This window comes from Hippocampus guttulatus, chromosome 15 (assembly GCF_054856545.1).
Source record: "Hippocampus guttulatus isolate MCC_2025c chromosome 15, RoL_Hgut_1.0, whole genome shotgun sequence".
Classification (NCBI taxonomy): domain Eukaryota; kingdom Metazoa; phylum Chordata; class Actinopteri; order Syngnathiformes; family Syngnathidae; genus Hippocampus; species Hippocampus guttulatus.
The window spans coordinates 14,264,381-14,291,074 of record NC_141275.1 but is presented as its reverse complement, the minus strand read 5'-3'; the positions used below and the strand labels follow the sequence as shown (position 1 = coordinate 14,291,074).

At 43.7% G+C, this 26,694-nt stretch overlaps 5 protein-coding genes across 10 annotated transcripts in view; 3 read left to right on the top strand and 2 right to left on the bottom strand.

Annotated features, from left to right (window-relative positions):
* jade2 (jade family PHD finger 2) overlaps positions 1 to 2,037 on the bottom strand; it is a 37,234-nt gene extending 35,197 nt beyond the window's left edge. For 2 of the 4 annotated variants that reach the window (XM_086130408.1, XM_086130410.1), the window contains exon 1: positions 1,360 to 2,035. In XM_086130408.1, the coding sequence (XP_085986534.1) occupies positions 1,360 to 1,362 (3 nt within the window). In that variant the 5' untranslated portion in view covers positions 1,363 to 2,035. Of the gene's footprint in view, positions 1 to 1,359 lie in introns of all 4 variants that reach the window. The other 2 variants (XM_086130409.1, XM_086130405.1) reach the window with 2 other exon arrangements.
* A 1,403-nt stretch (positions 2,038 to 3,440) lies between these two features.
* On the top strand, positions 3,441 to 4,876 carry xtbd1 (XRN2 binding domain containing 1). Its single transcript, XM_086131053.1, has 3 exons — positions 3,441 to 3,733; positions 4,462 to 4,567; positions 4,649 to 4,876. The coding sequence occupies exons 1-3, from the start codon at positions 3,519 to 3,521 to the stop codon at positions 4,655 to 4,657; spliced, it is 330 nt and encodes a 109-aa protein (XP_085987179.1). The 5' UTR covers positions 3,441 to 3,518; the 3' UTR covers positions 4,658 to 4,876.
* Positions 4,877 to 5,262: 386 nt separating this feature from the next.
* Positions 5,263 to 10,033, bottom strand: ube2b (ubiquitin-conjugating enzyme E2B (RAD6 homolog)). Its single transcript, XM_086130357.1, has 6 exons — positions 9,813 to 10,033; positions 7,340 to 7,420; positions 7,099 to 7,124; positions 6,588 to 6,677; positions 6,351 to 6,439; positions 5,263 to 6,159 (listed from the first exon to the last, which is right to left on the bottom strand). Exons 1-6 carry the CDS (start codon positions 9,854 to 9,856, stop codon positions 6,031 to 6,033), a joined length of 459 nt encoding a protein of 152 aa, XP_085986483.1. The 5' UTR covers positions 9,857 to 10,033; the 3' UTR covers positions 5,263 to 6,030.
* A 4,049-nt stretch (positions 10,034 to 14,082) lies between these two features.
* ppp2cab (protein phosphatase 2 catalytic subunit alpha b) lies at positions 14,083 to 20,623 on the top strand. 3 transcript variants are annotated; one of them, XM_086130356.1, is made up of 8 exons: positions 14,083 to 14,432; positions 17,677 to 17,775; positions 18,723 to 18,932; positions 19,022 to 19,195; positions 19,285 to 19,374; positions 19,447 to 19,608; positions 19,717 to 19,835; positions 19,932 to 20,623. In XM_086130356.1, the coding sequence occupies exons 1-8, from the start codon at positions 14,331 to 14,333 to the stop codon at positions 20,002 to 20,004; spliced, it is 1,029 nt and encodes a 342-aa protein (XP_085986482.1). In that variant the 5' UTR covers positions 14,083 to 14,330; the 3' UTR covers positions 20,005 to 20,623. The 3 variants fall into 3 exon arrangements, with proteins under 3 accessions (XP_085986482.1, XP_085986481.1, XP_085986480.1); XM_086130355.1 differs by lacking the exon at positions 17,677 to 17,775 and having other exon boundaries at positions 14,086 to 14,432; XM_086130354.1 differs by lacking the exons at positions 14,083 to 14,432; positions 17,677 to 17,775 and adding an exon at positions 14,491 to 14,788.
* Positions 20,624 to 21,617: 994 nt separating this feature from the next.
* On the top strand, positions 21,618 to 25,116 carry skp1 (S-phase kinase-associated protein 1). The gene is made up of 6 exons (XM_086131843.1): positions 21,618 to 21,756; positions 23,313 to 23,412; positions 23,503 to 23,576; positions 23,673 to 23,816; positions 24,369 to 24,509; positions 24,643 to 25,116. The coding sequence occupies exons 2-6, from the start codon at positions 23,316 to 23,318 to the stop codon at positions 24,676 to 24,678; spliced, it is 492 nt and encodes a 163-aa protein (XP_085987969.1). The 5' UTR covers positions 21,618 to 21,756; positions 23,313 to 23,315; the 3' UTR covers positions 24,679 to 25,116.
* The last annotated feature ends 1,578 nt before the right edge of the window (positions 25,117 to 26,694 follow it).

Genomic DNA, 26,694 nt, shown 5'->3' with positions numbered 1-26,694 from the left:
GTGTGCGCGAGTACGTGATGATGGGTCACCAACGGGAACCCTTAACAAGTCTCCCGACAATTGTGCTTTAATTGATTCAAAAATGGGCGAGTAAGTGACGATAGATTGCATGGTGGAGACCTCCCCCAGGGGGCAACAACCCTCATTTGGATGGGCACCCAAATGTTCAACAGAAACCCTTCTTCGAAATCCTTGACCCTACATTGAATCACTAACTGTTTTTTTTGCAATCCAAAAACAGGGATGAAGGCCTATTGTGAAACTTCAACCTGCCTTTGAACCCTTAACCTGGGCCAACAAGGTACATGCTTGTCCCCCCTACTTTGCCTTCACATACTTGCTCTGTACTGTATTAACTATCAAATCGGTGCATCCCAATCCAATTTGCAGATTTCGGATGCTAGGAAGTAGTTGTCGCTCTATTAATATGGGAAAGGTGCTGCAGTCACTTCCACACAAGAAATGGAGGTAAACAACCACAAGACCCCCCCCCACCACCTCTAATACACCCTCCTCCTCGTCCTCTTCCTCCAAAGCCTGCTGGATCTGCACAGCACGCAGCAGCAGCAGCAGAACGAGGAGGAGGAGGCACGGGTAGAGGGGTTGCTCTAATTCCTAGGTGTGTGCGTGCATGTGTGTGCGAGTCCTAGTGTGTGTGTGGTGGCGTGCTTTGCCTTCCTAAAGGCAGAACTGCCCCCCCCACCCCCTCATCTATGCAAAGGAACCTGCAATTCCTCCGAGGGCTGTGAAGGTGCACTTCTCCACTCGACCACGCATGCGCACCCTATCAAACTCACTATCTGGCAAGTTTTGGGTTGCACGCCACTGCAAATCGTGCACAATTTGTTGCCATTACCCCCCCCCCCCCCACACACACACACACAAACCGCTTGACACCACGCGCATGCTCACTATCGACATGTGCGTTTCCTATCTAAACGCTTTACTTCACACACACATGCCATCGGACCTCCACCGCATCTTATGACGTCACATTACAACTTTAAGATGACTGTACATTTAATGTGATTTATTGGCAAAGGGCTTCATCAGAATCACTAAAGTGCACCCCAAACCGCGACATTCGTAACATTATATGCATGTACCGTTCACTGTAATATTGATTAGAATGCAATAATAAGGGAGGTGTTTATCTTGTTCTGCTGGGGGCGGGGGTAATTGCGCTTGCGTATTAGCAACATGTGCATTTCCTCTTTAAAATGTGTTAGTTTCATCACACACCCCTTCGCACACGTACTAAGTAGGATGCCGAATTGCTGCATCAGAACCACAAACCTCATTACATTCGTATAGCGTTACGTTAATTATAAAACAGTAACATAATCAAGGGGTATTTACCATGTTCTGCTGGGGAAGGGGTCACACCGATTAGGAGACCATCGGGATCCAAGCACATGGAAATGTTGTTCCTCTGGGTGAACTTCCACGTTGGGTTGACAGGAGCCTCCCCCTCCCACCCACTTTGACAGCTTAGGAAAAAAAAAAGAAATCCACATAAAATTCACACCCCCCCGACAAAATCAGAGGGGGAAAAAGTCAGCTGGAGTAGCTCCAGGTCACGGAGCAGCGGGGCCGGGGTGTCGCCGCCACCGTAGCCGCGTTTCACTACGCGCTGAGCGGCTTACAGCGCACGACATGCCGCTCACTGGAAAAAATCATGTCGCATTTTTTTTTCTTCACGAAAATACAGCAGCGTCCAAAAATAGTTTGGAAAACGGAGGTCCCCCAAAAGATTGCAATCCAGTTTGCTTCACAATCCTCCACCTCTCTTCTTCCAAAACACACTACCAGGACAACACGTCCTCCTCGTCCCTCTCTGGCCGGGCCGCACGGTGTTGGACGCGGCTATGCACAAGATGAACGTCCCCTACGTCCGGCAGCTCTGCACGCTCCTCCTTAAAAAAGGAGGGAGAGAGAGAGTGAGCGAGAGAGACAAAACAAATGTGGAGGAGGAATGGAGCGGTGGAGCCTCAGCTTGAAAACTCTTTTGGCGCCATATTTATGGCGTACTTTGAATTGAGCAGCACGGTTGTGGCACTTCCTCGTCGTGCCGTTTCTGAGATGCGAGCGCCCCCTACAGGAAAACGATGCAACTTCGAGCACGTCGTGTACGTCATTCCGTCCAGGACAGTGGAACAAAATGTACTAATACGTTCACACGTAATTGTATTAAGATGTTTAACTGCTGAATGAATGACAAGAATCCATTCTTGGCCCCCTACTAGTTTTATTTTATTGATGTACAGTATGTAATTATGTATTATTTGTTCCTCTTCAGAAATGTTTTTGGGGGGGGGGGTATTTTTCACAATGTCTGTAACAAAATAGCAATAGCAAATGAGCATGTGGCTGTGCTCAGGATGAACCAGTTGCATTCTCGTGTTAAATGAGAGTCGGCAAACACTTGCCACCATTTAAGGTGCCTCTCATTAACCCTTAATAAAGTTCAGATGTTGTGGTAGGCTTTTCCCGAAGGTGTTGTGAGAACACTGACTGCTATTTGGACCTGCTGGTCATTTTTTTGCAAATGTTTTTTGCTTGTCATATCTCAAAACTTGGCATTTGAACAGAGGGGTGTAGATTTTTTCCCCCACGGTATATGTCTGGTTTCCCACAATCCTCTCAGGTTTCAAGGTCACATTGCCGGTTCTAAAGTAAATGTAAAACTATGTGATGCATTAATTTTATGTGCAGATTTCACCTTGGGAAAGGACAAACCTGGACAATTGCCAAGCATCCAATCAGATCGCAGCAATGTCATCTGCTACGCTGCATCGTATGCTGTGATGTATTTTCCATCGTTGTCATCCTCCGTTGTTTTCTTAAACAAAGCAAGTGGCATGGTGCAAAATATTAGGGACAGCTCTCAGGATGATGCAATGAAACTCCCCTACCCCTGTCCCCTTCTCGAGGTTTCTCATTTATCCTGTTTTTTATTTTTTGCTTGCTCTCCTGGGCGTTAAGATCAGGGGGTGTCGTTAATAGTTGTCAACGGTTGGAATGGTAAGCCCTTTGAGAGGTTTCTGCGATTAAGGGCTTTGTAAATAAATTTGACTTGACTTGACTCTCGTGAGATCTCTGTCCGGCACCATCAGTGAGTAAGTAGTTTTGTTTTATTTGACAGCGGTTAAATTCTTATTAGACTTACAAACAGGAATGGCTTTTCAATTTTTGCAATTATGCAATATATTTACGGTATGTATTAAAATATACTTGTTTACCATCCTGAAATTTCACTCAAGCCTAATGTCACAAACTTCTTGTTCTAAGTACTGTACTTAATCTTTGCATTTATGCTGCGATGCATAAATGCCCCCCCCCCCCGACTCTTGTAGTACTCTTTCCCACCACTGCATGTTGCTGTGTCCCAAAGTGCAGAGTAGAAAACAAAATCCGGGTAACTCTTACAAAACCGGAAACCGGCTTCCTTGACAACGGTGTACACAGTACAGTACTGTACTCGAGTTTTGCTCACACTGCGGGCACTCTGCGCAACGATGTCGGTCTCGGACGTTAACGATTTTATCCGACAAAACCGTGCAGTGGCCGACCAAGTGGAGGCGTTCCGGGGACACTGGGAAAGCGATAAGCACTGGGTGCCCAGGAGGGAATTCATACTGCGGAATATGAGCGACTTTGAGGGCGAGTTGCACGTGGACCAGCTGCTTTCGCTTTCAATGGTGTGGGCCAACAACGTCTTCCTCGGCTGCCGGTACATAAGTCACCCCAAGACAATGCAATATGTAATATTTGCTTGTTGAGCATCGCTAAGACAATAGAACACATCCATTTTTTACGTTTGTTCGTGGTTCATAAAAAAAGTGTTTTAACAGTTCATATTTACACTTACCTCTTAAAATGTTGTAAACGTCTGGGACCACTGTCCTGCCTGTTTTCCAGCTCTCCCGCCTGCAACACACCTAATTCAGATGATAGGCTCATCAGCCAGCTCGGAAGCAACATTAGAACGATCCTCTTTATGTTCTCGTGATTTCGTTCAACAACTGCCAACTTTAAACTGTTAAATTGAGACTAACGGCTCCAAAAGTTCTCAAACTGTTCAAAGTAGTTCTTTGGGCGGATTCTTCTCTTCGTTTTTTTTTTTTTTCAAACTACTCTTCTTCGTTGCTCACCTATAGAATGATGCTACATCAATTGGCTACTGCCCCCTTTGGCTACAGACGGAAATGCTTTTGGCGTCTGAGGTAATGATAAAAAAATAAATAGCGAATAAAATTAACATACATTTCTATATTAACACACACAAAGCTTGTGGACATGAAATAAAATGTTAAGTATAAAATTAACATACATTTCTATATTAACACACACAAAGCTTGTGGATATGAAATAAAATATGAAGTGAGGGGGCTTTGTGGAAGGAACAGTATGGTGTCTCAAGACGTAACATACAATCAAGTTTTTCTTCCCTTGTGGTAGGTATAGCACGGAGCTCCTTGACAAAGTTAAACAAATGGCCGAGGGTATCGAGGTGGAGGACGCGCCCGTTTTCAAGACAAGAGATGAAATTGTAAAGCAGCAGCAGGTACAGTCCAGCCTGCATATTAAAATACCACATATATTATGAATTCAATCTGCTGACTCCGGTGTTCTACTGTGCTTACAGGGCAGATAATGGATTCCTTTTCTTGCTGTTGCGAACATCCAGGCTGTGCTTGTGTTCTGTTTGCTTTCACACCAATAGACAATTTTTTTTTAAATGAATTAATGTATGATGCCAGCAGTGTGGACATTTCACTGTCATTTTATGTCATTGTTGTAGTCTACTCGTTTTTTTTAAATTGATGAAAAATGACCTATTTTAAATGTATTAAAATAAAAATCCTCCTTGGTGTGTTAACTGGAATTATTGGGCATGCTTGCACCCAAAAAAAACGACAATTCTGGACAAACTGACCTTTTTCCTCAAGTCCCTGAAAAAAAAGATGTTTCTTAAATGTGACTATTCTGATTAAAATACAGCTATTCTCTAGACTAAAACTTGACCTGAAAAACACCATAAAGCTATGATTACTACTTATTGAATTATAACTATTGTCACTTGTTTCAGATTTTTGTGTTGATAAAATGTGACTATTTCTAGATTATGACATGTCAAGAAAATACAATTCAACATGATTCTAAAAATATTCCTTCTGGAAAGATGGGACTTTTTTCGCCAATCGGATACGGATTCTGCCACACGAGAGCATCTAGCAAAAGCACAAATGACAAAAGTCATCTGAAAAAATGTTTTATTACCTTTTTTTATACAGCATATTGTTATAAGTATACTTTCCTTTGACAAATGTAACACGTCCCTTCTGCTCAGTCGGAACAAATCCTAAATACATGATGCCACGATGCCAGTTTAAAAAAAAAATGTTGCAATTTCCCAGCCTTTTTCATTTGGATACAGGGAGTAAGTGATTTTTATTTTCATTTATTTATTGTTTTTTCCGGCAAGCTTTTCAGTCCTTTTACATCAGAGGAAAAAAAAAATTCCCTCTAGAATACAAACTTAGCCTGACTCACCACACTTTTTGTCCTTCGATGCACTTCTTCTACCCCGAGGCGGGAAAATCTGTCATCATGAGATTCATGTTAAAAGATGGCATCCAATCAAAAGGCTTATTTAAACAACCCATGGGGGGGATTAAAAAAAATTTGGTCATGAAACTGCCATTTCCAAACAAACCAAGCAGCAGCGCACTGACAGCGTGTCAATCAAAAAAAACCCCACAAAGATATATTACACGTTCTGTTAGCAATAACTTATGTCACAACATGCAATAAAAAAGTAAAATAATTGGGGGTGGGGGGGAACATGATTCTGCCTCACTCCCTTGATATAACGTCCATAGGTTTTTTTTTTGTTTTTTTTTGCAGGGTGGCACTTATTGAGTTTTTGTGATATGCGCATCTCCACACGCACGCACACACACACGCACACACGAGGTAAAAATCAACGAGTGGGGGTTGGAGGAAGCGGGGGGTTGGGTTGGGATCTCACACATCCACCCAGCTCTGCTCCACGATGGCCGTCACTCGCTTCTCATACTCCCGCTTGTTCTCCTGGTAGAGCTGCGCCGCCTGGCTGTTGGCTGGGCTGTTCGGATTGGGCTCGTCCAGCAACGACTACGAGGGGGAGATCGATTGATAAATAGCTAATATTTGTTTTTCATTTTGGTATCAAGTCTGGACCAAAATCAGTCTTTCTCCAGTTTGGGTGCATTTAATTGGATATGATGATTTTCAGTTAACGACGGATTAGCGGGTGTGATGTCTCGGGTGTGTGTGAGGCGGGGGTGGTGAAGGACGGCACCCACCTGGATCGAGGTGAGTATGGACGAAACATCATATGTGGGACTCCAGCGGTTCTGGAGAATGTCTAAACATATACTGCCGTCTGCGTATACTGAGGGAACACGGCAAAAACAACAGTCAACACTTTAGAATTTTGGAATAAGAACAAAAACTGCAAGAATGAAGTCAAATATTTTACAAAAAAGTTACTAAAATAATGTTAGAGGCACTTGTGTTCATGTGTTAAGTGTTCATTTTACCATTGGGGTGAAACATTCTGGATACAAAGCGAACCGTGGGAGGCTTGTTAGGGTACTCCTCTGAAAATTCAATCAGAAGCTTAAACGTTCCTGCAGTGAGACACACACAAAAATATTTTTTTTCAATGCACATACGGAAAAGCTGCAACCTTACAATAATCAAGCCACATCTTCACAATGTATTTCTTGACTAACAAAAGGTCGTGATCTTCTGGTGATGTGATTTTTATTTGATTTCAAAGAAAACTTATGAGAATGACTGAGCCAATCAGCTAAGACCCCTTTTTTTTGTGCAGGGGGAGGAATTTCAAGATTTACGGCTGGCCCATAATGGCTGCTAAAGTTTAGTGCAGCAGAAATGGCCCATACATTTGTTAAAGATATCAATAGTTCATGAAATATGAATCAGATACAGCACTCACAGCTAATAAAGGAATGGCCCCTATAAGTCAATATTTCATCATATTTCTCTACCAATGACAATGAAAGAGCCCCAAACGGAGGAACTCACCATCTTCAAATGGCGTGCCGACAGGCCTGCAAAGACAAAACAAATCAGTCAATACCCTCAGTAACGCGGCGCGCGAAGGGAAGTCCACACTCTGCTGCTTGATTTCTGTGTTGACTGTGAAAACAAGGCGCATCCACTATGACATAACTTTGTTGTCACACGTCGGGGTTGCCGAGCAGGTGGAATAACAACAAGAGGGAAAAAAAATGGTAGGGCGGTGCAGAACAAGCGCGCAACTCACCCAAAAATAACAGCGTTCCAAAGCATGATATTGTTCTCCGATGGCGCTCCGCTCACACCGGTAGGAGGGTCCTCTTGAAGTCTGCACAGGACAAACAAAAGATAATTTTTTTATGATCTAATGAAAATTCATTTTTTTGTTGAATAACATTGTTTTTCTACAAAAGAAGTAACACTGTGGACCAAAAAACATTCTTATGCCAAACTTCATGTTTGGTTGCCATGGCAACACCACAGCTTAGGGCAGATGTCGGCCTAATATCACCTCCGATCAGACCTTGCACGCCAACTCCATCTGTGTGTGCGTGTGTGTGCGAACACCGACGCATTGCAATTAACCTCATTAAACGTAAGCTCCCCCGAGATCTTTTCTGCTCTGTTCAACACTTCTCGATGTTCTGACAGTTGTGCCTTGGTTCCCCCCAAAAAACGAAGGCTTGGTCGGGAAATCCTCTCGTAGGCAAAATATTGGGAGACAAACCATCAAATCAATTGGGTAAGATGTATGTTTTTCCATATCTCATGGATGTTTTTTGATGTCTTAGCAGAATGGAAATGTCAAATGTGACGTCACACCGAAAGCAGAGCTGCACGTTTTTCTTGATGTTGTGACGTTTCACAATAATGTTATCGTGGGTATTTTACATTTACAGTACATGATTTTCTAAAACAAAAAAGTTCTTACGAGAATAAATGTATACTTTTCTTGGAAACATTTTTGGGGGGGAAGAGCCCCCACACACACAGCTGATGTTGCCATTGTTGACCGGGCTTGAGCAGGACATGCTTTAGCACCTGGGGACAAGCGTAGGGTTACACGACACCTTATCTGGTGTCCTCCTGCCCCAGCAGCCTTCCACAATACTGCAGCATTTTCACAACACAACACACACACATTGACAACAGATGGAAGACGGCAGCAGATTGCACATTGTGGGGACACTACTGTCATGACGTGTAAAAATACATTGATGCCACCATGTGCGAAAACAGCAACCGGTTAGCTCAGCGATTGGCTAACACTTTTGTTTCACTGGCTTCTCGGGCAAGTCCCTTCACCGATAGGCTGAAAATTTTCGAGAGGGGCTCCATTATGCATGACATCACTTACCCTATAAACTGAATTTAAATAGGACAAATACAACATAATTTAGGAAGGAGGCTGAGCAGCCAATGCAGTTTAACATTAACTCATACATAGTATGAAAGCTGCCTTGTGCTCTCCCTGACCCCTGACCTTTGCTTGTTGTCCTGTTTTACTGCCACCTCTCCACTCTCCTTCCCCCTCAGCTACTAGTTTGAGAGGGGGCAAGGAAGCGATGATCAAATCTGAGGCTGCTGCTGTATGGCTTCTGTGACGACTGACCGGGACAACATCTTTAGTGGATCACTTTCCCAGGAGGCGTTGCTATGGAGGATTCTGCATCGACTGACCGGGTCAGATCGTGACAAAGAAACACCTTGCAAAAAGCATCTAAACTGCTGCGCTCCATCTTGTTACATGGATTCTTATGCTGTTTCAACTAAGACTGTACAGCACCATACTATGTGATACATTTTGCTCATCTGCATCCATTGCAGTCTGGCAATTCTGGAAGGGGCATGTTTCCATCTATGGTCTCTTCTCAAGCCCCCCCCCCCAACCCCCCAAATTGAGGTTTTGAGTTTTCCCAAGCCAGGTCTGTGTGTGTGCCCAGGGAGTTGATAGGAGATCAGAGGATGTTGGCTGTCTGTGAAGCCCTTCGAGACTCTTTTGTGATGAGGGTATATACAAATACACCTGGCTAACACAAACACAAGGATGGTGCAGGTGCGAAACAAGCATTGACACTCAGCCATTTTAAAAACACTAATACTCACCTGTGCGCCACATTTCGGCCCAAATTGGGATTTGTGTGTACACACACGCACACACACGGATGACACGCGGCGTATGGCAACAGATTGTGGGTTGGAGATACCACCCATACAACAATCATTGCCACTCTCAGCCATTTTAAAAGCACAAACCCCTCGGAAAATCTATCCTCAAGGCGACACTGCTACCCAAATTCGCATTAACATTTAATGCCGTGCCACCGAATGCTGCTTGTGCTCGAGCAGGATGGCCCACATAATTCCTTGTTGTTGCTTTCACGAGCAATTAAACAGGTTTCGGTTGGTTGTCCCTTTAATGTTAATCTGATCACCCCCACAAAAAAAACAACAGCCTGGCACACCAACGCTAATCAACGGCGTACGCTAAACGGCTCCCTTTGGTTGGACCTGGGTAGATAATTTGTCAAAAAATGTCACCGCAATGCCGAAGTATACCACCTAAATAGACATCCGGTGAGCTAAAGCACAGCCTGCGTTCGGTCTGTTCGCCGGTAGCTCAAGCTAAGCTAACTTAGCTGGCATTAGCTCCAATCTGCTAACCCTGTTAGCACGAACACACACGCACACATAGGAAGAGAAAGGACGAACTGCGGTACCTTTTAAAATCCCTCATAAGCCGTCTCCTCGCCGGGGTGGACATTATTTCAAATTTAAAAAATAAAAATGTATGTACAAGGAAAGCAGGCGCATCAATCGATTGACGAGCGGTGCTTTTCTTCCGCTTGGAGCCCCCCTTTCTCGTCCTCTTTTTTCTTCCTCTCTTTCTCTCTCCCTCAAAACAAGCGTCTGGCAGGCTTACTCCATGTGATGACGTCACTGACTGACGGAGCTCACCAGCAGAGGCCCTGCCCCTTTAATGACGCACACGTGGCCATGTAACAGTGTGCAATGAGCACGTTAAGAGCCCACAACATGACTGGTGATCAGGCCATGATTTATGCAAAAAGTTATGGGTTGTATGGTTTGAGGGTGATTTGAATCGTAGACAGTCGCCGCTGGGCTCTCATTGATCATTTCAGGAAAATAATGCTTCATAAATTCATTACAATTACACAAAGAAAGAAGACATTTGATCCGGCAGATCAAATCGGTTAAAAAACATGGACGTCTAAAAATAACCCGGACCCATAATGCCACCTACTCGTCGTAGCGAGAACTGAAGTCACCGGCGGCCATCTTGTGTTGCCACACCCTAGGAGTGCTCAATTCGAAGACAAATTTCTCCGATGGGAATGCCGTAAAGTATATCTCTGAGTGCTACTAAAAGATTCACCCACATCATGTTGTCAACACCATGAACAATGAATGCAAGCAAATCTCATCAGGAACATATTCGCTGCGAAAGATAAATGTAACATCAGTCAGTCACTTTTCACGATACTGTACTGAGATATACTCTGAATGGTCTATGCAGCCAGTGAAGTTGGTACTTTGCAAGGCTCTCGTTACTCCATGCAGAGATCATGGCGTAAAATGCACTGATAAAAGTTTTCAGGAAAAAAAAAATTATAGAAGTGACTGCAATAATGGCAATGTTAGATGGCAACCCTGTGGCTTTGACACCCACTTCATAATGAGCATAACCGCCACCTAGAGCACTGGGGGAAGATACAGATGGTGGAAATGTCTTCATGTCAAACCCGGAGTTTAAATGTGTGGCGACCTGAGAGGATTGAGCGTTCTGTTTCGCACGAAGCTAATTTGCCATCACTGTGTTGCTTTGTCATTAGCATTAGAATTTCACTCCTCCACAGACGGCTGAAATGCCTCCTTCTTCTCCCTCGGTTTTGACAGTCAACAATAGTTTAAACTCATTTCGGACTTCGTGGAACTCTGAAGGTTCAAATGACAAGTTCCTCTCCATGTGACTTGCATTCTCGCCATGCTCTACGCCTCGCCTTTCTATTGATAGCCTGAAACGCCATCGAGGGAACGATTAAGACAGATTAAACAACAGTTATATTTGCTGGAGCTTTCACTGCAAGCCCCCCCCCCCCCCATGTCATCTTCCCTCAAAGGTGGTCAGTATGTATAACTCTATCTGCTGGATCCACCTGGTTACAGCACTGAAAATGCCCCATTTCAACCATTCAGTGAGGGTGTTTCCTTCTGTAGGAGGAGATCAAAGCAGGACTCCTTGAATCCCCCCAAATGTCTGACGTCCAGTAAAATTTGGTTCCAGTTTTACGCATCCTATTATGACAGACATGTAACCCACGCTGAACTTTGTGTCAAAACGCTGAACTTTGTGTCAATCGGTGAAACCGGTGATGGGGGAGTCTTTTACCATGAATAGACCCCGAGATTCCCCTTTTTCATGGCTAATCCTCGAAATGGTCAAAATTTGATGCCATGCTCTGCTCCGATCAGACGGTGGAGACGATTAAAAAAAACAACAACAAAAATCCTTACAAGTTTCTCAACTTTCGAGTTTTGATCCATCGCAAACACACTTAGGAGGAGCTGCTGTTTACGACATCTCGCGCCCAGAAGCTCACACCATTACGGTTACTACAGTAATTACAATTTATAAAACCAGAATTAAATTGTGAGTGAAATCACCACTGGAATAAACTTGTACATTTTCAAAAAGGCACGGACAAACCTGCACTACTGTACCTCCATAATAAACCCAGTCCTCGTCTGCTCTGGCACGTGACAGGCCTGGGGGCACTTCCTGGTATTCTGCAACAGGTGGCGCTCTGGGCCAGGATGGAAATAGTAACCGGCTGTTGTCATGGTTTCAGGTTTCCTGAGATGAAGGGCTGCCTCCTAATTGGGGGGAAAAGAGAGGAGAGAAAGAGATATAGGTTCTTGCTCCCTCCCCTTTTTGTTTTAAGACTCCTCTTGCTATATTTAGACTCAAGCATTTCAAGAAGAACACCAGGGAGCTCACAGAACAAAAACAGGGAATAAAATGTACTTGTGACAAGTCAAAATTATATTCTCAACTCAACTGTATTTATAGAGCACTTTCAAACAGCCATCGCTGCATACAAAGTGCTGTACATGGAGCAATTTAACATATACAATAAACAGTAAAACAAATCGGTAATAAAGACGGCAGAAAGCACCGAACAGTAAAACCAAGAACAAATCTAAGTCGTGTTTATGGAAGTGTGTTCAAATGTTTATAACTGTTGTACATGCACAAGTGGCTACCAAGCATTCAAAACAAACACAGTGTTCACCTTTGCAAGGATAGGCTGGATTTTTAGGCTAGCCTGTAAACAAGACTGCAGGACAGGACAGGACACCAACTATAAGGCATAACAACATCGGCTAGACCTAGACTGGGAAAATCTAGGATAGGGTAAGATCATTTAGAAAAGGGCATCAAAGGACAAGACAAGATATGATATATGCTCAGCTAACTAATGAGATGGGGCTAGGATAATTTAAGGTAAAACATGACAAGATAAGGCTAGGACAAATTTCGGGTGGCTAGGATATGAAAGGCTTGGACAGGATGGAACAGGCTAAGCTAACCAAGACAAACACATACGCATGATAGTGTTACCTGATCACTTAGAATTAAATGTTTCTTATCCACGGGGAGAATTTAAATCCAGCCTCTGTTCCTGAATTAGCTTCTATGAGCACAATAACATCAATCAATGGCCACACATTGATTGGCCATGGTGATGACAGCGTCGTGCCTGCCGCGCAGCAGCTGACAGTCGAGTTATTTTAGATTAAGCCAAACATATTCTTTTGTCCCCTGACTGTGATGTAATCATAGTCAACATGTCAACACGGTTGTGTACAGGGAGAGAATTTTAGCTTTGGTTTGTCATCACTAGAGATGAAAAGAGCAGACCAAAGTCTGCAATGGCCGTCAGGAGGGTTTCATCTTAAAAGTGCTCACAGAGAGACTCACTTCATAGTATAGTATTGTATTTATTGAGGATTGTATGGGCCTTTAAAATAAAATGACTTCATTCAATATAGCTGCCATTTGTCTAGCTGTAATCTCGCTTTGTTTTCATGAACAATAACAAAGGAGCCCCGCGGCCTTCATTTAGGATTATTAATGAAGTCATACACTTTGCACTCGTGCCTCAGTGTGTCTTTGATCGCAAGTGGCTGAGTTTGCATTACGAGGCTCAAATAAAGCTAGGATGCATATCTTGGATCAATCTCAAGCGACACGACTCCTCCATCTGAATATAATTCTACCACATGAAGACACAGAATAAGCACCACTGTTGCATAACACATGAAATGGGTTTGTGGGTGAAAGGGTCTTTACGTAAATGTGGGCTGAACAGTTCTGTTCGAACCGACTGTGAAGTAGGTCACTTTAGTTTAACTCCTGAATGATTAACACTGTGGAACCAAAGGGGGGGGGGGGGGCTAAAACACAACTTCTGTGACAAGGCAGGTTCAGAAGAAAACTATATTATTGACCGTGAATATTTATCAACCAGCTGTGCAGGCCCTGGGTGATATTCAGATAGCGCTATTCCCTTGAGGACTGACACAAACTTGGAAGAGGCCACGCTTGCTGACATGAGCAATAATAAGAATGGTCATACTTGCATGCAGCTTCAGATGTGCACATTCTGTTTTCCTTTAACCGTCCAAACCAGAGGAAAGGATCATCGCTCAGAAATAGTGATGCCCCTGCTGTGGTTTGTGTGAATCAAAACAAAGTGAGATGGAAGACTGGGCTTGGCAAGGCTAATCCATGACAGGACAGGAAACATCACAGCCAAGACTCGGATATAAACTATGAATCGGCCGGGAGAATATGTCCCAACCGAGGCTTGTTGCGTTGGGAAATACTGAAACAAACGGCGGAATGCGTCAAACAAAACTGCTCGAAATGCTTTTATTTTGACGCTCAAACCCGGACGTACGGAGACATTAGTAGGCAGGGTCGATCTCCGGCTGACGTCTTCTCCTCTCTCCCTCCTCGACGCGCTTTTAATTGAGCCCGGTTAAGTGTCGGCCCCTGACGTCGGGGAGAGGCGGGGAGCGACGTCGACGCCAACTGTGCCGACGAACGAGCGACTGTCAGTAGCTGTCGCAGTCTGCTCATCTGCGGCAGAAAAGCCTAGAACACCCGACGCCGCATCCCCCCCCCCCACGCTTCAACATAAACACAGAAAATGGACGAAAAGGTTTTTACGAAGGAGCTGGATCAATGGATCGAGCAGCTGAACGAATGCAAACAGCTCACGGAGGGGCAAGTGAAGAATTTGTGCGAAAAGGTCAGTTATTTGTCATGACACCCCTCGTGTTAGTTCACTCCGTTACGGAACGTCTTTTCGCTCATCGCCGCCTGCTGCCTTACACACACACACACACACGTTCTTAAAATGGCGTCTTAGATTTATATTCCACCGGGCCTACCCAGGCGACGTGCCTCGGCGGGTGGCTTCGTGAGCCCCGTCGGATGGCCGGCGTATTGGGTGTGAGCGCGCGCGGAGGCGCCCTGCGCGTCTCTGACCGTCCTTTCGCGAGGGACCCGGATCTCTTCCGTCCGCCAGATGTGACCTCGAAGGACCGCTGTGGTTCGACTGCACTCCTGGATGTTGTGCGGAGTGAAAGGCGGACACGCATTCGGGTTTGATTTTTTCATTGCTACATGTTTGCATTCAGGTTTTGTCGAATCCTCCGATTTCAGATACTCTCGCCTGTGAGCAAGCCATTCCGCCCCACTGTGACGAAACAGTGGGACTAATTAACATAAACAGCCCAATACGGTTTCTCAGATAACTTGACAGCGAGGCGGTATGAGGTTCCGGACGGAAAGAGACCCCTTTCAATCTACCTGAAGTGCTGGAATGGCAAAGCCAAAAGGGTAAACAGAGCTGAGGGGAAATTAGAGGCACCTTTGGCTTTGGGGATGGAGAAGCGCGGTGATGTGTGGCATAACGGTGGTTTACAAATGTAATTTGGTGGCTTGCCGATGAAATGCTGTGCACTTGAATCTCAGGGATTGAAGTGTAGGCAAGTCATGTGTCTTTACACTCTATAACACAACTAACAAGCGGCAAACTACGCCCCTTCAACGCTTTCCGTCATCATCCCTTTGAACTCCCTTCTTCCCTTTAAGCGACAGGGTCATGATGAATGTCTCTGCTTTGAGGGTCATCATAATATGACCCCACCCCCCACTTGTATTAATGCTTAATAATCTCCATCCATTTTCCGAACCGCTTAATCCTCACTAGGGTCGAGGGGGGTGCTGGAGCCTATCCCAGCCGACATCGGGCAGTAGGCGGGGGACACCCTGAACCGGTTGCCAGCCAATCGCAGGGCACACAGAGACGAACAACCAAGCGCGCTCACACTCAGGGACAATTTAGTGTGTCTAGTCAGCCTGCCATAAGCATTGCCATTTCTTGGTGGATTATACTGCAGTTAATAGACATGAAACGTTGCAGTTCTGTCAAAAATGTTCGCATTTTAAGAGTCAAAACAAACAAAAATGAACAGGAAGTTGACCATTTTGGTTTGCCGTTGCCATTTTTAATTGTGTTTGATGATTTAGTTTAAAGTTTGTCATCCTGGGGAAACACTATATTTAATTTGTCCGTCACACATTCTCTTATAGTTGCTTGTATTTTTTTTTTTGAAGTGCCTTTAAAATAAACCATAAATTGAGGTTTATATTACACATTTATTTTTGAATTCCTGTCCGGATTGATCTGCTCTTGCTTGGTTACTTGGCGTCCTGCAGAGTTGTTTACGCTGCAACGCGGCTTTGACCTTTTAAACGCCGGCTTGTTGCAAGCAACTCGAGGTTACGGGGCTGTTAAGTCATTGATAGTCATGCTGTTGAGAGCTTCCATTTTGCATTGACCACACTCGAGGAACGGGCCCGACGGTTCTACTGACCTTGGTTCTGAACTACAGCTTGACCGCCATCAGCACCGACCCCTCGTGAACACCATTGTAGGTGCACGCCATGTTAATTTGACGCCGCATCCTCCCAGCTGTAAGAAAAAAAAAATAGTGGGAGGATTCGATTGATCAATGTTGAAGCCTTTTTGTTGCCGGAAAAAGATGGAGCGTGACTCAGGAGAATGCAGTGAATCATGAGCAAAAGGCTGTTTTGGGATTTACGGGGGACGTCGAGGAGGAGGAGGAGGATGGGAACGAGAGCTTTTATTTCAGCCTCGTTGTGTTGTATAGACGGTATCGTCTTGAAAGCATCCATCCCTCCATCCATTTTCCGATCCGCTTAACCTCACAAGGTTCGCGGGGGGTGCTAGAGCCTATCCCAGCGGTCTTCGGGAAGTAGGCGGGGTCACACCCTGAACCGGTTGCCAGCCAATCGCAGGGAATACAAAGACGAACAACCATCCACGCTCACATCTAGGGACAATTTAGCGAGTTCAGTCAGCCTGCCATGCATGTTTTTGGAATGTGGGAGGGAACCGGAGTACCCGGAGAAAACCCACGCAGGCTTGGGGAGAACAACTCCACACAGGAAGGCCGGAGCCGGGATCGAACCCACAACCTCTGCGCTGTGAGGTCGATGCGCTAACCACTGGTCCACCGGGCCGCATCTTGAAAGCAATTTGGGCGAATGAAGATCACAAAAGATGCACATTTCTTTCAGGCCTAATTGCTCGCCTTGCTGCCTAAATGGGCCGTGGGGGTGAATTTTGCTGCATTTCAAATCAAACTTAATAGACACGATTGTGCCTAAAACAATTCGCCACCGCAGGCGAAATTAACAGCAACGTTATCTCATGAGGTTTTTTTTTTTTTGCGTGACATTTTGAAAATGTCTGACTGTACCTAAGATGGAAGATGGATGCAGTGAGGCTCCCCAAAGTGCCAAAGTTAGCATGTTGGTACCTTCCTACTTCCGACTTTCAACATGCTGACAATTATTGGATTGTGCAACGTAGACGGCGTAACGTTCCTCGAGCTGCCAAACTTGGTATGATGCCAACATGAGCACTACTTTGACGGATGTTTTGAAACAGATTTCCACGTGCTGACGCGTTTCACTCGGCCCGCGCATGTGAACATGAAAAGGATTAGCCGCTGCTTTTGTTCGGACCTTTTGTTGGGAATTCCTTGAGGAGAATGCGTGTTTTTAAACGATTTTCTGCTAGCTGTTGCCATATGTGGAGCTTTCCCCGTGACATTTGAGCCCTTAAATCTTTAGTCTACCTCAACTTGATTTGTCCCTGTGGACTCACTTGTTCTGTTTGTGTTGCTGGGGCAACCGCTGGGAATGCTTTCCTCGACACGCGATGAGCTCATCGAAGGTGTGCCTGCACGTCATGTTTTCAACGTATTCCACAGGACCAGTTTTGGCACCGCGACGCGCCGTTTGGTTTCTGTTGATGCGTGACACTATTTCCACACTTGTTTAATCATAGCAGGCAAAAGCAAACCAAAATAGCCGACGCAAGGGTTAATTCAGAGGCATCACGACGCACGGCGGTCAAAACCAGCTGACTGCGCTGCTTCTTCCCCTCAACCTCAAAGGGCCATCAGGCAACAGCTTCGAGTGAAGTCATCCTCTGCGGTTGTAAAGCTGAACTCGCCCCGGCTCGTTCCGACGCGAGGACCTTTGGCCACGTAAAGGCGCCTTTAATGGGATTATGTTTGTGGACGGGAAAAGTGCTGACTTCGGCACAACACTTAAGCGTTTTTTTTTTTTTAAGGGTTAAAATGGTTGGTACGTCCAATTCCAAGGCGACTTTTGATGCCATTTTTTATAATACGTCCTAAACGTCAGCTCTGCCCACATTAGACGGCATAGGGTATAAAAACACACCCACAAAAAACAATTATATCACAAAAGAGGGGTAAGTTCCTGGACTGTTGCTGTGCTTTTTTATCAACTGATAACTTCATAAGCGATGAGATAATATTTTCTCTTTCGCCGCATGTTAGCATGGGTATGTGTGTGTCAAATTTAGGTCAACAACGTGCAGGGCTCTCCCATCTGCCCTGGCGACAGACCAACTCGAGCACTTTGTCAACATCAATTCGATGTTGACCTATTTGGACAAACTCTCTTTTCCACAAACCTGATGAATTTAGCGAACTACTACGCAGTGACCTCATTTTGTCATGAATGGTCTCGCTCTATGTGGAATAGTTGTTAAGTTATCCTCTTCTTAGATACGCAATGAATATTTCAAAAGACGAACCGAGTTGGCAAAAAGCGTCTGTGACAGTGATGGCTTTTGGTTTTGAAAGCTCGGTCGCTTTAATGATCCTCCCGACTTGTCCTGCTGGACTAATATGAGGTGCGCCATCCAAAAAGTCTAGCGACTGTGTTTCCTGGACCACTGCACTAATTGATTTTACAGAAACAAGGACGCGCACACATACACATGACTCGTCATAGTTGGAAAACCCATGAAGTGCTAGAAGATGCGCTTCTATCCTTTAGGTGGCGCTAGTGCGTGCTTCTAAAATAGCTTCCAACTTCTTAACTTGGAGTAGTTATGCTACGAGGCCAGCGGTTTAGTCGCTAACTGACCCACAACAAAGTAACTTTTCAGGCTTGTCGATTTATTTAGGCCAAGGAGATCCTGACCAAGGAGTCCAACGTGCAGGAGGTGCGATGCCCCGTGACGGTGTGCGGCGACGTTCACGGCCAGTTCCATGACCTCATGGAGCTGTTCAAGATCGGCGGCAGATCTCCCGACACAAACTACCTGTTCATGGGCGACTACGTGGACCGGGGTTACTACTCCGTAGAGACGGTCACTTTACTTGTAGCACTTAAGGTAGCCTTTGTGTAATACTTTGGTCAGTGTATTTATTATTTTTTTTTGGTCGGTGTTGGTAGCATGTTCTAAACCCGCTCGTTGACTAGGTTCGTTTCCGGGAGCGCATCACCATCCTGCGTGGCAACCACGAGAGCAGACAAATCACGCAAGTGTACGGTTTCTACGACGAGTGTCTGCGCAAGTACGGCAACGCCAACGTGTGGAAGTACTTCACTGACCTCTTCGATTATCTTCCGCTCACCGCCTTGGTCGACTCTCAGGTGAATTAGTGGGAGAGATCCATTCGTTCATGCTGAGGGGGGAGAAAAAAAAAAGGAGAAATGATTCTCAAAAACTGATGCTTTTACAGATTTTTTGTCTTCATGGTGGTTTGTCACCATCCATTGACACACTGGACCATATCAGGGCGCTGGATCGCTTACAGGAAGTGCCTCATGAGGTAAAAAGAATTGAATATATACTATATTGTAAAAAATATTTTTTAGGGGACCTGAATGAATACATCTCTTAGGGTCCCATGTGTGACCTGCTGTGGTCGGACCCCGACGACCGCGGCGGTTGGGGCATCTCCCCGCGGGGGGCCGGCTACACTTTCGGCCAGGACATCTCGGAGACATTCAACCACGCCAACCGCCTCACGCTGGTCTCCCGCGCCCACCAGCTGGTCATGGAGGCGAGTCTAGAAATGCCAATCTTGGCAGCTCCTCTATTTTTCAGGAGACTGGACTACAAATGATCACATTAGCGCGGACACTAACCGTACACTCGTGTTTGCTACCAGGGCTACAACTGGTGCCACGAAAGGAACGTGGTGACGATATTCAGCGCTCCCAATTACTGCTATCGCTGTGGCAACCAAGCGGCCATCATGGAGCTGGACGACACCCTCAAATACTCCTTGTAAGTGTTGTGAACGCGTCCTCCAAAACCTCTTACATCCAGCAGTTTTTTTTCCTCTCTTTTTTTAAATTATGAATACTTTCTGCCCCCAACTAGCTTGCAGTTTGACCCGGCACCTCGCAGAGGGGAGCCCCACGTCACCCGCCGCACCCCAGACTACTTCCTGTAACCGGCTTTGAAAGTCCACCCCTCTTGTACAGTCAAGTCCAGTGTTGCCATATAATGGAAGAAACAGCAGCAGCAGCAGCAGCACACATTGTACATTCACACAAAGACCTATTTAAGCATTTAGCAAGAAATGTGTGTGCGTGTGTGTGTGTGTGTGTGTGTGTATGTATGTGTGCGCACGTGCGTGTCTGTGGACAGACCAAACGGTGTGCCATAAATCGACACATGATGGGTTGTTGAGGACTTGTCTTGTATTAGGAAATTTCGCGCCCAGAAAAAAAATAGATCAATCAAGTTCACTTGATGGTTAGGACTGACAACAGAGAAAATTCAGTATATCAACACACATTTACAAACATATATTGAGAAGATGGGAAGATCCGTTTGCACTTTTGTAAATCTTAAGAAATGTAACATAAAATGATGAAGAGAATATTTACATTTTGTTTTCTTTTTATTACAAAAAAAAAAAAGAAATCCCGGAAACAAGAAGGTTTTACATGAGGTGTCTTGTCGAATGCGTGAAGGTGTGCATGTGTGTGTAAAGATCATTAACGCACTGAACCACAAGCTTGTATTAACAGACGTGAACAATAATAATAAAGGTGGCTCCTTCATGACATGGCAGTTTAATTCTGCAACATTTGTGGGATATTTCATCATGGTATTCATGTTTGTTTGACCTCTGAACAATTTGAAATATTTTAGTGTATTTTGTTGAACTTGAGCAGATATGTGCGTCACAGCAAAGTAGAACTGTGTCACCTCTCTCAGCCAATCAGCAGAAAATGAAAACTATAATTCAAGTTTACATCAAATATGATGTATGAAAGATTTATTGTTCAAGTGTGGCGGTAGGATTATTTTGTGTGAATGTAGTTTCAATTTGAGCCAAAATGAACGCCACATGCCAAGTAGACCTCCCATGAGTTCTCCCAGTCAAGCTGCAGAAGAGGTAGCCAACTTAATAGGGGAATATGTTAAAAATAAAGACAAAAAAATATTGAAGATAAACAAAATGTAATTCAATGAGCGAGTTAATTTAGAGCACACTCTGTCACTTAATGTGAGTGAAAATGGATGCTGCACCTGAAGGCCGCCTTCTTCCAGCCAATTAGGGAAGTAAAGCTTGTAATTGTGTTTAAAATACCAAAGTCCCATATATAATTTTTTGTCGTCTATGTTTTTACCCTTTTGTGACTCTAGTTTAAATAAAATTTGCACCTGTCATGGAGCTTAGAAAATGGTTATCAAAATATTACCAATGATTCACTACAGTTCATAATTATTAAAAACTAATTAATTTTGATCAGGTGAAAGTTAATTTATGTTTTACAAATAAGATAGCAAAGGCCTTATGCGCCAAAGATCCACTAAAATGTATTCCGGAACATAAGTTCACCCTCAACTTTGTTGCCACACGGAATCTATTCACGAACCCTCCTCGTAAACATACTTAACCTTTTCTTCATAATTTTATTATTAATTACTTTAGGGGGAATAGTAAATGTCTGAATTAAAATAATTACAAAAACAAACTTATTATTCATGAACATGTGTTAAAATAATTAAAAATAAATAAACAAACAAACACACCCGACCTGCGATTGGCCCCTCCCCTCCCCCGTGTAACTGACAAAGCCAGCGCCATAGCTGCACACACACTTGAACGTCTACGACTCCTCCATTTTCCTCCAATAACTGACAACAGAGGACAAATTCCACCCGCGGGTTTGGAATAAACACATTCGCGGTATGTTTTAAGTTTCATCTCGGAAGCAGGACACGATCAGGGCTCGACTTTCGTCTGTTTTTCGTCTCTGTTCGCGTCCTACTTTACGGTTGCGAAGAGGCCCTTTGTGACTTAGCTTGGCAACGTTAGCTTAGCCTAGCGGCTCTATTGATGACATTTACGGATATGGTCTTCTACAGTAAGTAGCATAATTGTGACAAAAATGGAGATCTCATCTTCATATTTAAGTCTAGTTGAATGTGTCAAAGCGGCACAAAAGCCGGCACGTGGGAATCATCGGCGACGCAGGATGCTAAACTGTTGTTTTCAGCCAGGCGTTTATCGTTGATATTCTTCAGCGAGAATGCCGTTAATTAAACGTTAAATTTTACTCAAGTTGGAGGCTTGTTGTACTCCTAAAGGATTTTGTTTGTGCTAATTTTAACTGAAAAAAACCGTACCAATCACACGTTGGAAAGAAAAACCCTTACATGAGTTTACGGTGCTGTGAAAAAAGTATTTGCTCCCTTCCTGATTTCCTTGTTCTTTGCATATTTATCACACAGAAACGTTTCAGTTCATCAACTTCATTTTAATATCACACAGAGACTACCCAAGGAAATATAAAATGCAGTTTCTAAATGATGATTTCATTTACCAAGGGTTGAAAAAATTAAAACCCATCTGGATCTATGGGAATAAGTTTCCCCCACTTGTTAAATCACAAAGTAACCATGACTTAACGACAGTTTTGGGAAAGCAGAGTTCAATTTCACAGGCAACACTCTTGGACCACATTTGTTGAATCAATAAATCCCATAAATAGAATCTGTCAGAGTGAAGTAGGCACAAGATCAAGAACCAAACGCATCATGCCACGATCCAAAGAAATTCAAGAAGAAATTACAGAAAAAGGTATTGAAATCCATCACTCCGGAAAAGGTTACAAAGCCATTTCCAAGACTCTGGGGCTCCAGCGAACCACTATCAGAGCCATTATCCACAAACGGAGAAAACTGGCAAACCTTCCCAGGAGTGGTCGACCAGCTAAAATTACTCCAAGGGTGCGCCAATGACTCATCCCAGAGATTGCAAAAGAACCTAGAACAACATCCAAAGAACTCTAGACCTCGCTGGCCTCCAAGACAACTTGCTGTGATTAATGGGATAATGAATTCTGCCGTTTACCAGAAAATCCTGAAGGAGAAAGGCCAACGATCAGTTTATTGCTGCCAAGGGGTGGCTCAACCTGTTAGGTTCAGAGGCCAATTATTTTTCACATTGGGACAGGTAGGTTTGGATATTTTTTTTTTGTGCCGTAATAAATTAAATTGGCATTTAGAAACTGCATTTTGTTTTTCCTTGGGTTGTCTTTGCGTGATATTAAAATTGGTTTGATGAACTGAAAGGTTTGTGTGTGATAAATGTGCAAAGAACACAGAAATCAGGAAGGGGGCAAATACTTTTTCACGGCACACTATGCGATTAATTGTTGCTGTTGCTTTGCCAATAGTTTTTTTGTCCCACACTAATATTAATGTTGATACGATTCTGTGGCGGCTTTGTGTTTGTTTCAGGAAATGCCGACAATAAAGTTACAGAGCTCGGATGGAGAAATCTTCGAGGTGGACGTGGAAATCGCCAAACAGTCTGTTACCATCAAAACCATGTTAGAAGGTCAGCCCCCAGCATTTATTTCCACTTTTGACTATCGTTGAAATGACAGTGGAGGAGTGTGACATGTTCACGCCACTTGCGGGTTGACAGATTTGGGGATGGATGACGAAGGGGATGACGATCCGGTGCCACTCCCAAACGTCAACGCGGCCATTCTTAAGAAGGTAATGTGTCAAGACCATGATTATTTTTCCAAATGCAATATAAATTGCGCTGTTTGTATACTGGATATTTTTTAAATCTTAATGTGTGCATGTCAGGTGATCCAGTGGTGCACCCACCACAAGGATGATCCCCCTCCCCCCGAGGACGACGAGAACAAGGAGAAAAGGACGGACGACATCCCTGTGTGGGACCAGGAGTTCCTCAAAGTGGACCAAGGGACCCTGTTCGAACTTATTTTGGTAAGCGGCAGCAGCCAGGGTGATAGGTGACCGGACGGCGGCTTTCTCATTGGTCGCTCTGCATGTGTACAAAGTCACAGAAGAGCTGCTGGCAAATGACACCGCCCACCAAGTGAAACATGAACATGCTTGTTTACAAATGTCCAAAATTATCACCTTAGGGCACCAATAAAAAAAGTGTCGCCATTCTGTTGGACAAGTATCACGTTACCCACCACCCCCTCCCAAAAAAGTAGGTCTTGATTTGTATTTTTTTTTTCCTACAAGAAAAAACCTTTACTTTCAGCTCGAAATAAAATTGACTGCTGAAAAAGTGAAAGGAAATAACGTTCTTTTTGTCTCATCTCCAAATTGGGTTTTTTCTCATTATTTTGAAAAACAAAAATTATAGTTCACTGTCACCGAGTAGCATGCACACCTCCACCAAAGCCAAATAATCATGTCTAACAAAATCATTTGGTGGGAAATGTTTTTTCCAATTTTGATTCTGGCAACTTCCAGAGCTGTTCCTAATATTTTGCTGTCGCCCCCCCCCCCCCCCAATTGCGTCAGGCGGCCAATTACTTGGACATCAAGGGTCTGCTGGACGTGACGTGCAAGACAGTGGCCAACATGATTAAAGGCAAAACCCCCGAGGAGATCCGCAAGACCTTCAACATCAAGAACGACTTCACGGAGGAGGAGGAGGCCCAGGTAAGCCAACACACTCGCACCTTCACTTTACAAAGGAGTTTTGGATTTTGGCCTGATCACAAAAAAAAAAAAAAAACTATTGCCAATGCTTGCAAATTAAACATTTATGGATTGTATTTGTCGCCCCCTGCAGGTGCGCAAAGAGAACCAGTGGTGCGAAGAGAAGTAGAGCATCTGGCCAAAACTACACAAACACACAGAATAGAAATGTGTCCGCTTTATTGCTTGCACTGGTCTTGTTCATACTTTGTTAATATTGACTATATAGCTTACTTCCGTACTGTTCAGTCGAGTACACTTACTCCCCAGTTCTCCACTTCCAAACTGTGTACAAAATACTAGCATGACATGTTTAACACGTGTGTCATTATTTAAATAAGCCCCCCCCCCTTTCTTTCCTTGTGTCGTCGGTCGTCTATAAAGTCATTTTTGATGACTCCCCATGTGTTGGTTTCAGTTTTTTTTTTTTATAGACATGATTGTCGCCTGTTAGGTTGGTCTTTACATGAAAAGGGGCGTGGGAAGGGGAAGTGATAAAAGGTTTTTAAGGTGGGTTTCAACATGTGCACCAGTGATGAAAGGAGGAAATAAAATGTTGGAAAAGAAAGAGTGTGGTGATGTTTTTGTCTTCCAGTAGGACAAATTTCATGGACTCTTATATAAGTACATGATCAATGGCATGGGCTTCCTTTATTTTCCTGCGTTAAAAGGAAAGTCAATGACAACTAGACTAATTTAAATAAAATTACATGCAAAAAATGGATTTGCATTTTAACATTTACTTTTTTCAAAATTCTTTTTGTGTAATTTTTCTTTCATTTTGTATATATGTAGAAGTAATGAAAAACTCATCACTTCAAAATCAAGACATTTTCCATAATCCAATGAAATTAGGTTAAAATGTCACCACGGAATACAAATGTTTGTAAATATTCAGTACAATTCTGTCAATGTCAGGCCACAAGTATCAGTCAAGGAAGATGCAGAAGATGACGGGAGAATAAAGACAAAAAAAGGGGCTATATTTAAATGCGTGGCTGCTCCCAATCATTTGAATGTAACCCCCGCGGAATGTACACTGTTCATGATATTTTTACCACAAGCTTCATTTTATTCACATATACACAAGAAATTATAAATATGGTATTTAAATTTATATATTATACTATATCTACTGCATTTGTCACAGTTGACAGAAATCGATTTTTCACCTGTGTGAAAGCTTCCGTTTGATTGGCTGCAATTTGCGACATCACCACATCGTGCAACTTCGATAGTTTTCTTTTAATCGCCACAAAAGCAATTTACTGAGACACGACATGACACTTATTTTACACACACGTGAATGATATATACATAACATATATATAAGTTTTGTTGTAATTGAGTGCTTTAGTTTAACGTGAAGTCAGAGCTCACCTGTTTCCTGGGTTTGGTCACGTGACACTCGCAAGCTGAGACAGCGTTGATGTCCAATTCAGTCGACAGCAGGTGGAAGTGAAATGGCCGCGCCCTGAGATGATAAAAACATCTGAATTCTTCTGCTTAATCCACATTCCACAATGGCAAAATTAATCAGAACACCGTGTTTTGACTAGTGGGGTCACAGTGTACTCAAAAACAGATTTATTACAACAAATGAAACCAAGGGAAACACCCAGCAACTCTTAAGACCGACGACAAATGACAAGTGAACTAAAAACAAACGTATTTTGTCCGAGCTGCACTATTGCTCTCTCATGTCATTCACAAGCTAACGTACGTGCTGGTCAAACTGAAGAATTAATACACACCGGCGCCAAGAGAGACGAACATTACGTTGCTTCACTTCAAAATGGAACAAAATTCGGTAGTGGCTTACTTTGTTCCTCCGTGTTTGCAATTCCCGCTCAACACGTGCGTTCGTGACGTGTTACAAGGGGCTGGGTGACGTAATAAAAGAAGGCCACAGCCGCCTTAATTATCAGGCGACACAACAAATTTCAAATACATATCTTGAGGAAGTACTGTATAACGTATGTGAATAAATACTTAGATTTGAAATGTGCTTAGAGTACTTTATCAAACTAGAAAGAACACATTTAAATTCAACCTTTTTTTTTTAAACAATCCTGTGATTTCGATTTAAATGTAAATTTGCTGTCAAGCTGGATTTTCCGTCATTGCATATTTTTATTCAGACTAT

Bases quoted from the DNA above. Each gene is read 5' to 3' on its own strand.
- xtbd1 (XM_086131053.1), top strand. From the start codon at position 3,519: ATGTCGGTCTCGGACGTTAACGATTTTATCCGACAAAACCGTGCAGTG. The intron at 3,734-4,461 runs GTACATAAGTCA...CCCTTGTGGTAG, and splicing joins AACGTCTTCCTCGGCTGCCG to GTATAGCACGGAGCTCCTTG.
- ube2b (XM_086130357.1), bottom strand. From the start codon at position 9,856: ATGTCCACCCCGGCGAGGAGACGGCTTATGAGGGATTTTAAAAG. The intron at 7,125-7,339 runs GTGAGTTGCGCG...TTGTCTTTGCAG, and splicing joins TGGAACGCTGTTATTTTTGG to GCCTGTCGGCACGCCATTTG. The intron at 6,160-6,350 runs GTGGGTGCCGTC...TCCCCCTCGTAG, and splicing joins CCATACTCACCTCGATCCAG to TCGTTGCTGGACGAGCCCAA.
- ppp2cab (XM_086130356.1), top strand. From the start codon at position 14,331: ATGGACGAAAAGGTTTTTACGAAGGAGCTGGATCAATGGATCGAGCAG. The intron at 19,196-19,284 runs GTGAATTAGTGG...ATGCTTTTACAG, and splicing joins CCGCCTTGGTCGACTCTCAG to ATTTTTTGTCTTCATGGTGG. The intron at 19,609-19,716 runs GCGAGTCTAGAA...GTTTGCTACCAG, and splicing joins CCCACCAGCTGGTCATGGAG to GGCTACAACTGGTGCCACGA.
- skp1 (XM_086131843.1), top strand. From the start codon at position 23,316: ATGCCGACAATAAAGTTACAGAGCTCGGATGGAGAAATCTTCGAGGTG. The intron at 23,413-23,502 runs GTCAGCCCCCAG...GCGGGTTGACAG, and splicing joins CATCAAAACCATGTTAGAAG to ATTTGGGGATGGATGACGAA. The intron at 24,510-24,642 runs GTAAGCCAACAC...CGCCCCCTGCAG, and splicing joins CGGAGGAGGAGGAGGCCCAG to GTGCGCAAAGAGAACCAGTG.